At 45.5% G+C, this 12,898-nt stretch overlaps 1 protein-coding gene across 2 annotated transcripts in view; it reads left to right on the top strand.

Annotated features, from left to right (window-relative positions):
* Positions 1-9,895, top strand: part of LOC147439263 (protein PLASTID TRANSCRIPTIONALLY ACTIVE 14-like) — a 32,224-nt gene extending 22,329 nt beyond the window's left edge. The window contains exons 5-7 of one of the 2 annotated variants that reach the window (XM_086485136.1): positions 8,464-8,566; positions 9,242-9,331; positions 9,681-9,895. In XM_086485136.1, the coding sequence (XP_086341262.1) occupies positions 8,464-8,566; positions 9,242-9,331; positions 9,681-9,880 (393 nt within the window). In that variant the 3' untranslated portion in view covers positions 9,881-9,895. Of the gene's footprint in view, positions 1-8,463; positions 8,593-9,241; positions 9,332-9,680 lie in introns of both variants that reach the window. The other variant, XM_086485135.1, reaches the window with a different exon arrangement.
* Positions 9,896-12,898: the final 3,003 nt, after the last annotated feature.

Genomic DNA, 12,898 nt, shown 5'->3' with positions numbered 1-12,898 from the left:
AATCAAGCCATCCTCACCTGAACAGCTACCACGGGGAAGTGCACTAAGAGCCGTGTGCAACTCCTCAAGCTGAAGTGGCAGCTCAAGCCTCTGACGCATCTCCTCAGTCACAAGATAAGGGATCTGTGCCCACACCTGCTCGCTGCATGCATCCTGACGCTCTGACTGAGGCTCTGCAGACAGTAATTCACGGTAAAAGTCAGTAGCAACTGCATGCATGTCCTTTGGCTCAGAAGCAACTGACCCGTCGGGCTTCCTCAATTGACTGACCTTGGCATGCATATGTTGAGGTCCCACTGCCTCAAAGAAAGCACCAATCACTCTGTCACCCACCTGTGTCCACTGAGATGCCTGTCGATGGAAAACAAACTCATGGCGCCTCTCCTTTGTGCTAACAAGCTCCTGACGAGCTTGCTGTAACTGCTCCTCCAACCAAGGACTGTCTGGATGCTGCTCCTGCATCCTCTGCAAGGAAGCAACGCCCCGTCAGAGACCCTGCTCCTCCTCTCTCGCTACAGACAGGCGAGCCAAAGACTCCTGAAGAAAGAATTGACTAAGCTGAGCTAGTCCTGAGGCCATTCTCTCAGCAGGAGAATCCTGCATGTCTAAGCTCTCTGTCCAAAGAGCCTCCACTCGCTCTCTGAGTGTAGAGTCCAACAAAACCCTCTCAGGGATGCGAAGCATCGTGCTCCCCCTCCTCTGCCTATCTGTCACTATGAGGATCACTGGTGCATGGTCGGAGAAGCAAGTCCCTACCAGAATGCCAACTGTCCCACCCAAGTCACAGAAGTGGTCACTAGTGTAGAAGCGATCTATCCACGATAGATTCACTCCTCCCACTCTGCAGTCCGAACGAGAGAAGGCCACGCTGTCTGGGGGCCTCACAAAGCTAGAATGTTGCCACACATCCGAAACCCTCAGTCATACAAAACCTCTCCCAAGCTGCCAGCTCAACTTCATGCACAATAGCATGGCTACCACCAATCCTGTCAGAGGGGTCCTCCAACATGTTGAAGTCACCCCCTATGCACCACTGCTCTGCCTGCGGCAAAGACTCAACAATCTGTGACCAAAACTCTACTCGTGCACTCGCCACATTGGGCGCATAGATGTTCAGGAAGCCCACAAGGTAACCGTGAACCTGCATAGTGGTCCACTGAGCCCTGCCTGGTACAATAATTTCTCTGCCCACAATGGCCTGCTGCAAAGAATTTGCAATAGTCATACATACCCCACCCTGGATGCCTCTAGGTCCAAAAGCAGTTGACCAAAAAGTATCATATCGTCCACACAAAAGATGACCACAACGTCTAATGCGGCTCTCACACAGATGATGCTCTTGTAGTATAAGGAGGTCAATCTCTCCTCCCACAAGGCATCGCTGAAGCTCCTGACGTAGTCGACCCCTCTGACACTGAAACTGGGGCCCACCTAATCCCTGCACGTTCCATGAGACGATCCTCATGGGGAGCGAGAGAGAACAGATGCTGCCGCAGCAGCTAAATGTGCTATCTTTGAGGCTGGCTTGGATGGGGAGTAATCCGCATCCGAGCGTCCTCTAGATAGGCGTGACTCCAAAGAGTGCCTGGCCCAAGCCCAAGTAGACCGAGCCGTGCGTAAAGCAACCTCCTCTGTCCAAGAGTCCTCATGAATGTGTAATAGCATGGCGGGCACTGCGTATCAACAAAGAAGTGAACCACAATGTGTCTGCATTTTGCTGCATCTGGAGGGGTCAGAGCAAACTTGGCCAATGGCCAAATAGTCTGAATCATGTCTGTAACTCCTAGGTCTCCCATGTAATATAAGAACTCTAGGGCTTGTGTCTATAGCCACTCAAACATTGAGTCAAAGGTCTACTCAGTCTGGTCCCTGCCGAAAAGGGAGAAAGAGAAGCCAACCGCCGAGTCCAAGGCCTCTATCCCCCTAGCTACAAGGAACAGAACATGAACCCTGAAGAAGGTTGCCTCCAGGTCTGATGATGAGTCGTCGAGAAAGCGTGTAAAGTCGTAGGCAAAGAAGTCCCATCGGCGCCGAATGTCGAAGCTAGTCAGACCACGAGGAACTGCTGCAAAGGGAGACGTCTGTACCAGAAGAGGGGGTCGCAAGAAAGGCTGTCCCTCTCTCGTCGAGCGACTCCTGGCAAAGGCGTTGCCAAGAGATCTCCTAGCAGGCGAGGATGGCCCTGCCCTTGGGTCGATTGTGGGACTGGAGTGGGAGGGGGGGGGGGAGAAGATGGGTGAGGGAGATCGGCAAAGGTAGGGGGGCGAGGAGGAGAGGCGGAGGGAGCAGGAGGCGGGGGGCTGAAGAGGGGGGGGGGGGGGGGGGGGGAAATCGAGGGTGAAACTGAGGTGGAGGCTGGAGCAGGGACCTCGTTGTGCTCAAGAGGACCGAATCGGTTCCTTGTGGGAACCCATTGCTGTTGGGCAGGCGCATGAGGACCAATGTGTGTGCCAGGTTGTCGTTGTGGCCCCTGCTGTCGTCTACCACGAACGTGCTGCCATCCCTCCTCCATTGGAGCCTCAGGCTCGGAGGGTGGCTTTGCCTGTGTGCTCTGTCTTTGCGTGCTGCTGCTGGCGAACCCTTGAAGGCTGAGGCTGGGCCTGTGGTTTAGGTCGGGGCCTCCTTCGTGGACAGGCCTTTGCAAGATGGCTCATCTGTCGACAAATGACGCATTGATTCGGGAGGCCCGAATACTCCACGCTCTGTCTAAACCAACCCCCACTCACTCGAGGAAGTAGGATGACCTTCGGGAGAGTGTGGGTGTCCCTAACCAGAACGCGAACTGAGAGAATGCTGGCCGCCTTTGCAGCTACCGAGGTTGCCGTGCGAGGTGTCTCCAGGACAGTCCCAATTGCTGAGCCTATCCTGGACAAAAGTGGTAGGTACTCCCTCCGCAAACCAGGAAAGCAGACGGAGATGGAAAGGTCCGCCTCCTCTACCAAAACATCTGAAGCAGGGTCAAAACCATGTCTCCACTGTCGAAAGTGGGCTCGATCTGCTCGGATGGTCAAGGGGCTCATGGCGATGACCTTGGACGCCATCTCGGAGGTCTCAAACTCGATCTGCTAGTAGCCTTGTCCAAGGAACTGAACGCCAAGATCTGCAGGCGACTTCTTTCATTTGCAAGATTCTCGGCAGCAGACCTAGCAGAGGAGAGCTGCGTGATCTTTTCCAGGCCCGACTTTCATTCGAACATGGGGTATTAATTTAAATGGTAGGGAATGTCATGATGTGACTTGACACACTCTTCTTGATTCATTACAGATGCAGATGCGAAGTGTGACTAACCCAGGAGGACCCCTGTTCTCGAATGGTCACAACCCTTCGCTCAAAAGTCATACCTCTTCACCAACAACCACACTCCTTTGACGACTAGTCATGTCCCTTCGACCAATGGTTGCGGCTCTTCATCAATGGATGTGTCCATTCGCCTAAAGACATGTCTATTCGCCTAAAGCATGTGTCTATTCGTGAAGGGTCATACCTTTTCATATGTACCTGTTCGTCTCCTATATAAGGAGCCCTTATATCACACATTCAATCAATCAACACAGAGTCTTGTTTCTGAGTACAGTTCAAGTTTCTTAAGTCTTAATCATGAGTTTAAGTAATTAATGAAGGATTAGCAACTAGAATCCTTACACAGAAGAAGGATTCTAAAGCGGCAAATGAGTGTGCATAGAAAGGAAAGATAAAAGCAGCATTGGTTCCGGATTTTGTGGGGACAAGCCCAGAATAGATAGACGAGAGTACGGAGCTTTGCAGAGCGTGGGGCAAAGTATGTGATCAAGAAGTCGTTATTCTTCGATAAGGGAGCCAAGGCCAACTTCATCTCGACTAAATTGGCGACTCGACTTAGAATCACGCTTGAAGAAATAAGACCACCGATGGAGGCAATTCGAGCGGCACCTAGGAGAGATGTTACCATTCTACGTGTCATAGGAAAACTTCGGTTGCATTGCAAGGGATATTTAGGGCACAAGGACTTCATGCCTCTGGAGGGGTATGATGTCCTTTTGGGGTTCCCTTGGTACCGCAAGAACGGCGTCGTGGTCAATTATTGGGCATGAAAGGCCACTTTAGAGAATGAGAAAGGTAAAGACATTACTCTTGATGTTAAATCAAAGGGCGAGTCTGTCCCACTTGTATTGGCTTCGGTCGTTTCAAAATTAATGAAATCAAGTTTGTTTGTTTACTCCATCTACTTACATGAACTCAATGAAACTAAGAAGTCAAACATGTCAGGCTTAGAGAACGAACGAGAAGAATTTTTGCAAGCTCAACCTGATTGTTTCTTCAAGGGTTTGCTTAAAGAGCTACCTCTTTAGAGACCTAAAGATCATGCGATCGATTTGATTCGTGGCAACATGCCACCGAACCGGCCACCTTACAGAGTAAGCAGAATCCTGAATGAGGAAATTATGAACCGAGTGAAAGCACTTCTTGAAAGGGTCTTCAGCCTAGTACATCACCTTATTGTTCGATAGATGGATCTCGGAGAATGTGCATTGACTATAGAGCTCTCAACAAAGTCACCATCAAGAACAAGTTTCCAATACTTAGGATGGAAGTTATACTTGACAAGTTACAGGGTTCTACTTGTTTCAACAGAATCGATATAAACAGTGGCTATCTTAGATCAAGATCGCTCGTGGAGATGTGTACAAGATAGCGTTTAGGACATCCTTTAAATTGTAGGAGTATTTGGTGATGCCTTTTGGTCTCACAAATGCTTCTGCAAATTTTTAGAGAGTACAGGTCATTTGTGGGCACCTTTTTCTACGACATCATTGTGTTCTCTAAGAGTGAAGCAAATAATAACCATAATCTCTTACAGATTTTAGGCACTATGACAACATAGATTGATGGTCAACAGGAAAAAGAGCGAGTTTTTCCTACCGGAAATACACCTTTTGGGACGTGTCTTCTCAGTAGAGGGTGTATAGATGGACCCGACCAAGATAGAAACCATCAAGGATTGGGCAAGTTTGAAGAATGTACACGAGGGTCGGAGCTTTTTGGGATTGTGTTCTTACTACAGGCGATTCATTTGGGAGTTTACTGAGATTGCTTCTCCGTTACATATCCTGACTCAAAAAGAGGTTCCTTTTGCCTGGGGACCATTAGAAATTGCAACGTTCAAGACTCTTAAGGAAAAGTTGACAAATGGTCAAGTGTTGATTTACTAGATTTGTAGAGACATTTTGAGGCTTACTGTGATGTGTGTGGTCGTAGTCTGGGAGCGGTCTTAATGAAGAGGGCCATGTTGTAGCCTTGAGAGTAGAATGTTTTCTAAACCGGAGCAGGTCGCACAAATCTATGAGGAGCTGATAGTGGTGATACATGATCCAACTCAATGGCGGCATTTCCTGCTCGGAGCAGCTTTCAGTGTTCACGAATCTTCAGAGCTTGGGATACTTCTTGTTCCAGAAGAAACTCTTGTATAGGCACATGAGACAGGTGAACATTTTGTGATAGTACCATTTCCAAATTGTTCATGTTACGAGAAAGAAGAAATTAGTGGGTGGTAGACATGTTGTCTCGAAAGCCACAAGGATCAGCTATCTCGGCAATACATACCTGGAATTTTGAAGATATGATTGATCAATACGCTATAGATCTAGATTTTGACATCTTTGATTGGCCACAAAGTGAGGAGACATTAGCAGGTTATGCTCTAAAGGAAGGTTACTTGATGAGAAAGACCATGTTGATGAAAAAGGTGTTGACAGAGTGCAATAATCCACCCATTGCTGGGCATAGAGGCATCGAGAGTGCCTTGAAAGGGGTATAAAAGTATTTCTACTTGCCTCAAGGTAGAAAGGATGTGGATGAGTTTGTACACACTTGTTTGGGATAGTGTTCTGTTGAAGACTCAGAGTGGGCATAATGGCATCTGGACAGTCGTCGACAAGTTCTAGCAAGTAGGCTCACTTCATTCCCGTAAAGAAGACAATGAAATCCAATCATTTGGTGAAGCTGTTTGTCTCACAAATTTTTTGATTACATGGCATGCATGAATCTATAGTGTCAGATAGAGATCCTTTATTTATGAGCTTGTTTGTAGAGCAATTTGGGAGAATTAAATTCTCATCCTCGTTTCATCCCCACACAGAAGGGCAATCAAAGATAGCCAACTCAGTGGTTCTGGACTTGTTGAAGTTATATATATTTGATCATAAGACTCAGTGGAAGAAGTACTTGCCTATGGTGGAGTTTGCTTGCAATCACACGGTTCATTCGTCTACGGGGAAGGCGCCATTTGAGATCCTCGAGGGTGTGAGAAAGGTTCCACTGATTCTGAGCATCAAGGACAAGATTTTTGAAGCAGATCAATATACACAGGATTTGGACACTGCTCTTGCCAAGGTAAGGGAGGCTTTGCAGAAGTCTCAAGTATGACATAAGAAGGTAGCGGACAAGCATCGACATGACTTGCAATTAAAGGAAGATGATTGGGTGCTACTTTGGTTTGAGAAAGCACACCTACAAAAGCGGAAGGGTAAGGAGAGTATTATTCCAAAGCTAAGTATGCGATACTATGGGATCTCCAAGGTATAAGAATAGATAAATGATGTATCCTTCAGACCGAAGCTACCAGATACTTGGAAGATTCACAATGCATTTCATTGTTGGATCAAGGGGGACTAAGTAGAGTAGCATTCATGCTAACATACACTAATTAACTTGCTAATGACACAAGATGAGAGAGAGAGAGAGTATGTAGACTCAAATGATGAATTAACTAGCTTGAAAGAGTGATTACAAGAGGTGCTTATAAAGCACAAAAGAGGCATCTCCACTTGCCACATGCATTCGCTAAAAAGAGAGCTTAGATTTTCGGATCCGCCTTTGTAGGGCACTTTTAGGTGAGGGAAACTACTCCAAAGTGGGTTTACTATGCCTAGAAAACTCCCCCATGGGTAGTACCATGACTTGGGCCACTTTTGGGCCATGCTAACATGCTCCAGGCCACCTAGGATGCCATGTAGACAGGGGGTGTTCTCACACATTCATTTTCGGGCTAGACCGAAGCCCACAATCCCAACAACCCTCCCCTTGGGCTTTGGGCTAGAACTCGATGAAGAAAGGCAACACTCCAATCCAGGAGCACAGACAACATACATCCCCAATCCAGGAGACAATCAAACATAACACTCCAATCCAAGAGCCACACTCTAATCCAGGAGCAAAAACAACGCTCTAATCCAAGAGCAAAATTCCAAAAAATGTCTGCTTTGCTCTAATCTAAGAGCACCTTCGTCTTCTTTAATGCTTTGTCTTCAGCTGCTTCATGGTCTTTGTCTTCGTATCCTCCCCTCAAACAAGTGCTTCTTTCCTCTTTTATTGTGCAAACAAGCTTTATTCCATGCGTCATAATGATATGCAACAATACGCTAAAATATCCTATAAAAAACTTTTGCGAAGAACTAATGTCTCCTCTTCCATCTCTGAGATACTCGGTGAGCCCAAGTGTAGAGCATCTTGCATACATACCATTGTATATTTTTGCACACATGGAGACGTCCCTGTTGCTTTTGCTGCCTGCCTTTTGGGTTGACAAATGGACCAGGAGCTTTTGAAAGAAAAGTGGATTGGTCCTTACCCCGTTTTTTGGGAAGTTTGTCAAAGGGTTCATAGATGATTTCAATGTATACAGTTCAAGGAAAGAGCATGTTCAGAAGCTTGAAATGACTTTAGCAAGGTATGATGAATGCGGAGGTCAGTTGAACCCTAAGAAGTGTCATTTGGCGCAGCCAAGAGTGAAGCTTCTTGGACATGTGATTTCAAAAAATGGGATTGAAGCAGATCCAGAGAACGTCTCGATGGTCAATTCCTTCGCGTGAGGGAAATTCTTGAGAGACGAGCTGTCAATTCCGTTTCTGTCTGTACATAGAGCGTGAAGCCCTACAGACCGTTCCTGATTCCGTTTCCGGAAGGCCTTCTCCGTGATAGAGTACCTGCAAAAGCACAAACTCGAAACAACAACTCATATAGTGAATTCACAATCGGTACCTATAGCTCCAAGTGCGGAAAAACGACCTTTGCACAGTGGCTTCGCGCGATCACATGCAGATTCGCGGCATGCAATGCCCATTTCTTTTTCTCTAAGGAGAGAACACAATGCACTTTGAGCATGTGTAGGGTGGTAGTGATTAGACACATAACAACAGTATGTCAATTTAATGCTAGCATGTAACTAGGGGGCTCTTCTCTAATGTGCGTGCCTTAACCTTTGTCTGTGAATCTCCATAAGGTATAATCCCTTTGTATTGTCATTATCTACAATGAGCTGTTCAATTAGCGATCGGAAATTTCTGGTAATTAAGTCTTTTGTAGGTGCATAAAAGTGTCCATTTTACATGCTGCATTTCCGATTGTTGAGCAATTTCAGACTATTGTTTAAAGTCTTTTGACTGCAAATCAAAGTGCTCTTTTCTAAAATGCTCTTGTCCCTTGCAGGAGGATTGGGACCTTCGCCTAGCTTGTCTGTTCTTACTTGCAATGGATACAAAAGACCATTTTTGGAAGTTGTACAATGATTTCCTGCCTGAGCCAGCTGAATGTACGAGCCTTATACTGGCCACAGAGGTCTGCTCTACTGCTTGTGGATGTAATGCATGCTCCATAGTTTTGCCATCCGTGCATGGTTGCTTACAGATTGCATTTATTATTTGAGTATAAGGGTCCTTGGAAGCTTGCTTTTCTCGGTGAAATTCCCTACTTTAAGATTTTTTGGATAAAGAACAGACAAATTAATGCTTTTCAGGATATAAGCTTCCAAGGACCAAGGGTAGGTCTTTAATTAAAAATTTGCTAGCCAAAGATAATGATTGTGGTAAGAGACTATCATTTTGATAGTTTTTGTAGTTTTTGGTTATACTATTCGATCTATGTCAAGGCTCTCCTATATTCTCAGTTTCCCCTTCTGTGGGATTAATTTCAATATGCTAGCCCTAAATGAGGGGGAGCTTCAAACTGTAAGGCAACTGAACTGCCTCAGTAATAGAACGACAACAAAAGACAGCAGAGAACTTTTGGACAACTCTGTGTGCCTACTCCCTCAAAAGTTCAAAGTTGTTATGCTAGCCAGATATATTTTTATCGATTCAAGATTGTGAGCTGGTTTAGTATTTATTTCTCTATTATACTGCTGGTGGAGGCATCTCAGGGCTCCAGTACCTTGTTTGTTTCCCATAATTTGCACTTCCTTCATTACCATTGGTCTGCTCTTTTATAGGGGGAGCTTGCAGAACTTCAAGACAACAGAGTTGCCTCTGCTGTACAACACCAAAAAAAGAGAGTGGAAGATTTTTGGACAAAGAACTGGGTATTTATTCTGATTCTTTGATGAGATTGCCCTCCGTATGTTTATTTGTTCTTATGAATGTGGGACCCATAAAACTTTTTTACATGCTTGCTTCCTGAATAGTAGGTGGAACCTAGTTTAACATTTACACGTATTGAAACAGTCCAGCTTTGTAGACAGGCATCAGTGGTTACGATGTTTTAAGTTGAACTTCTACCTGTTTTTAACATGAACCCAGAGGCACGTACACATGCCTGTGCACATAACCATTGACACGTTCATGTTGTGGTGCAAGTAAAAAGTGTGAATTTGGGACAGAGTGAATGTGGTGGTTTGATGGTTTGTCTTTTTCCGTTTTTACTTCCAACAGGCACCAGAAGCACCCCTGAAAATCAAAAGATTGGCCCCCACTCTGGAACACTTCCAGTGGGCTGTTGCTATCGCGCAAACACGCCATTTCACAGTGAATATGACTGTCGGTGCAAGGCCTCAAGTTGCAAACATGTTTATTCCTTATTTAGGTATGTCCTCTTTTCACGTGGGAATGTAATGCCGGGAGGCCATTGCTAAGGCTTCTTCTTGGTACCTCTAGAATGTAATGATTGTCATGCTGGTCATCTTGCTTTATGGCCTTTCTTTATTCACTAACATTCACAGGTTAGGAGCATTTGTGTGATCAATATGCTCACTTGCACGGTAATTTGTTCAAAAGCATGTGCAATCACATTCTCATACACATCACAGAACCACATTTAATTTGTGCCAGAGCTTACCAAAATGTAGCACGGGTAATTTGTTCAAAAGCATGTGCAATCGCACTCTCATACACATCACACAATCACACTTAGTTTGTGCCAGAGCTTACCAAAATGTAGCTAAGTTAGACACTGCACCTATTGAAGCTCGATTTAGTTTTTTTGGGTGAGATTTTGGATGTATGGCATGTTGTGGACTCTATCATTGGGGATGATTTCAATAATGTAGGGTCAAATGAGCAGAGTTTCTGCCACATCTCATCTCTATTTGTGGTGATGAGAAGATGCGTGGGATATCTTTCTTTTAATAGAGAGAGCTGTGGATGCAATGCCAGGAGCCTTTGTCTGTGCAATTTCCTGGTTCTCTGCATAAGGGAGGGTGGTTTCTGGAGCGCTTGGATAGGTTTTTATGGGTACATGGGCGTCCTCCCGTGGTGGGTCTGTTGAATCTTCGCATTTGTCCTGGTACTGTCTGGTTGAATTTCATGGTGTCTGAAATTTGGAGGACTTCCTACACTTGCACATGGATCTGTCTCATACCAGGTTTCTATGGCCTCTCACAAATGCCAATAAATTCTCTCTCTCTCTCTCTCTCTCTCTCTCTCTCTCTCTCTCTCTCTCTCTCTCTCTCTCTCTCTCTTTGAAGTCTGGAAGAAGGGAAGGGAGGAGTGGAGGAAGGAGAAAGGATTGCTGAGGGAGGAGTGGACATTTTGAAAGCGGAGGTAGCATTATTGAGGGATCGGCTACCAAGGGAAGAGGGGAAGGTAATGGAGGTGGACAAGGAAGCTATCAAGGAGCAGCTTACGAAGGCCATCACCGAGAACCTTGAAGGGAAAATGGAGGCCACAAGGGGGTGGTGAAGAAGAACCTCTGAAAAGAAACGAAGGAAGAAGTGGACAAGGAGGAAATACAATTGGGGCAGACCACAATCGAAGAGGAGACGATGAGAGAAAGGAAGAAGCACACAAGGAGGAAACAGTTGGGGCAGACCACAATCAAAGAGAAGTTGAAACATGCGCATAGGCTGAACATAAGAGTCATGGGCATCTTAGAGAGTTGATTCTACAACAGAAGGAGATGGAAAGAAGCTATATACAAGGCTAGGGTAGGCACAAGAAATAGCTCTTCCTTCACCAAAGCTTGGGGGGGGGTGGAAAGGGATGCCATAAAGAAGTGCCCTCATATAATAGTTTCGGGATGAGGAGTTCAGCATTACATTCATGCGGAATAGAGTTATATCACGTGGATTGGAGGGGTCTTCCATCTTCCTTGATGACGACCTCACGAGGATGCAAATAGAACATTGTAGGGCATGTATGCCGTGGGTTTAGGGAGGAGAAGGCGGCCTTCTATAGAGATGGTCAGGTCTTTATTGATGGCCGACCTACAACGGTCCGCGCCCTATGATGCACCGGCCAACCCACTTACAGAGATATACATTGCGGTTTGGAACTACAATGGATCATTATGAGCACAATTTTGGCGACTAGAACATGTGATAAGAGGGCAGAGACGTAAGTACGGACTGCCACGTCAACTCATAAGTCCCAACGGATTTTGTGTTGATGCTTGTGTCAGCTTTTGCATGTGAGCTTATGGCGTCCACTTTTGTCTTGCCTCTTTAGTGGCCCCTTATAGGGTTCGCTGAAACCCATGCCACATCATCACAATTGTGACATACTCCCCACTTGAGAGAAGAGTAATCGGCCTCGATCACGCCTGCAAAGCAAACAAAGGACAAAAACTAGCTCTATAGACACTAAATCTATGGACTCATGCATTAGTATACACACAGACACGAGTCATTGAATTATCACATCACATCCACATCATTATCTTTTCACGGATGTCTTGATCTACCAAATCGCGTTACTACACATTCACATCACCCGTTTGGTGTAACATATAAAATGCTACAGCCATTTCATCTTTTTGACACAAACCCAAACAATACACACATGAGAGAGCACATATAACTATTTCATTTTAGGAATTCCCATTTCAAAGTGCATCTGTTCATAAAGTCATTGTGGTGCCTGTTCATAAAGTCATTGTGGTGCCTTATCTGAAAGGTGATGCCTAGACATGGTGGTAGACCCTACTGTTGCATAGAGAAGCACCTAAAAAGTGGATTAAATTCAAAAGAATCTTCACTTTTGAAGAGTGTGCGGTGTGTGCAGAGTGCGAGGGAGAAGAAGGGCAGACAAAGAGTATTGGTGGAGCTCTCAATGAGGGTTCGGAATTGACTTATCACTCCTTATTGTTCTATATGATCAAAATAATAGATAAAGTTTGTATCGTTAGTGTGATTGGTGTCCGGCCAGTGAGCCTGTAACAAACTTGGACACCTCAAGTCTGGAATTTGTCACGAAATACGAGAGAGAGATCTACTTTAAACACTTCACAAAATTAAATCAGAGTTCAATTGAGTTGACACGGCACGACGTAGTTCCGTGCCCCTTTCAATGTTTCTTTCTGTATTAACATTGAGTAAGTACAATTGCTCTGGGCTCTCCTCTGCTGACTTGCTTGTCAGCTCTGTCTGAGCCAGAGAGAGCCCTAGGTCTTATTTTAAGGCCCTTGGCCTTGGAAAAGCAGTTTACATGAAAAGCTTTATTTCCAAAAGCATTTGGTGCCAAAAGCTAGCGTCCAAAACAGCTAGTGCAATTTGCAAAATTCCGTACAACATGCCACGTCCACAGCGCAGTTCGTGGGCGTCCGTACAGCGAGCCACGTCAGTAGCTTATAATATTAATGCCTTTGTGTCCCTTTGGCTCCGTCGACAATTGCCCATAAGTTGGAACAACTTATTAGTTGGTCATGCCACGTCATC

This window comes from Adiantum capillus-veneris, chromosome 16 (genome assembly GCF_014529385.1).
Source record: "Adiantum capillus-veneris isolate H3 chromosome 16, ASM1452938v2, whole genome shotgun sequence".
NCBI lineage: Eukaryota > Viridiplantae > Streptophyta > Polypodiopsida > Polypodiales > Pteridaceae > Adiantum > Adiantum capillus-veneris.
Note: the sequence above shows the minus strand (reverse complement) of the source record. Positions and strands in the feature narration are given on the sequence as shown.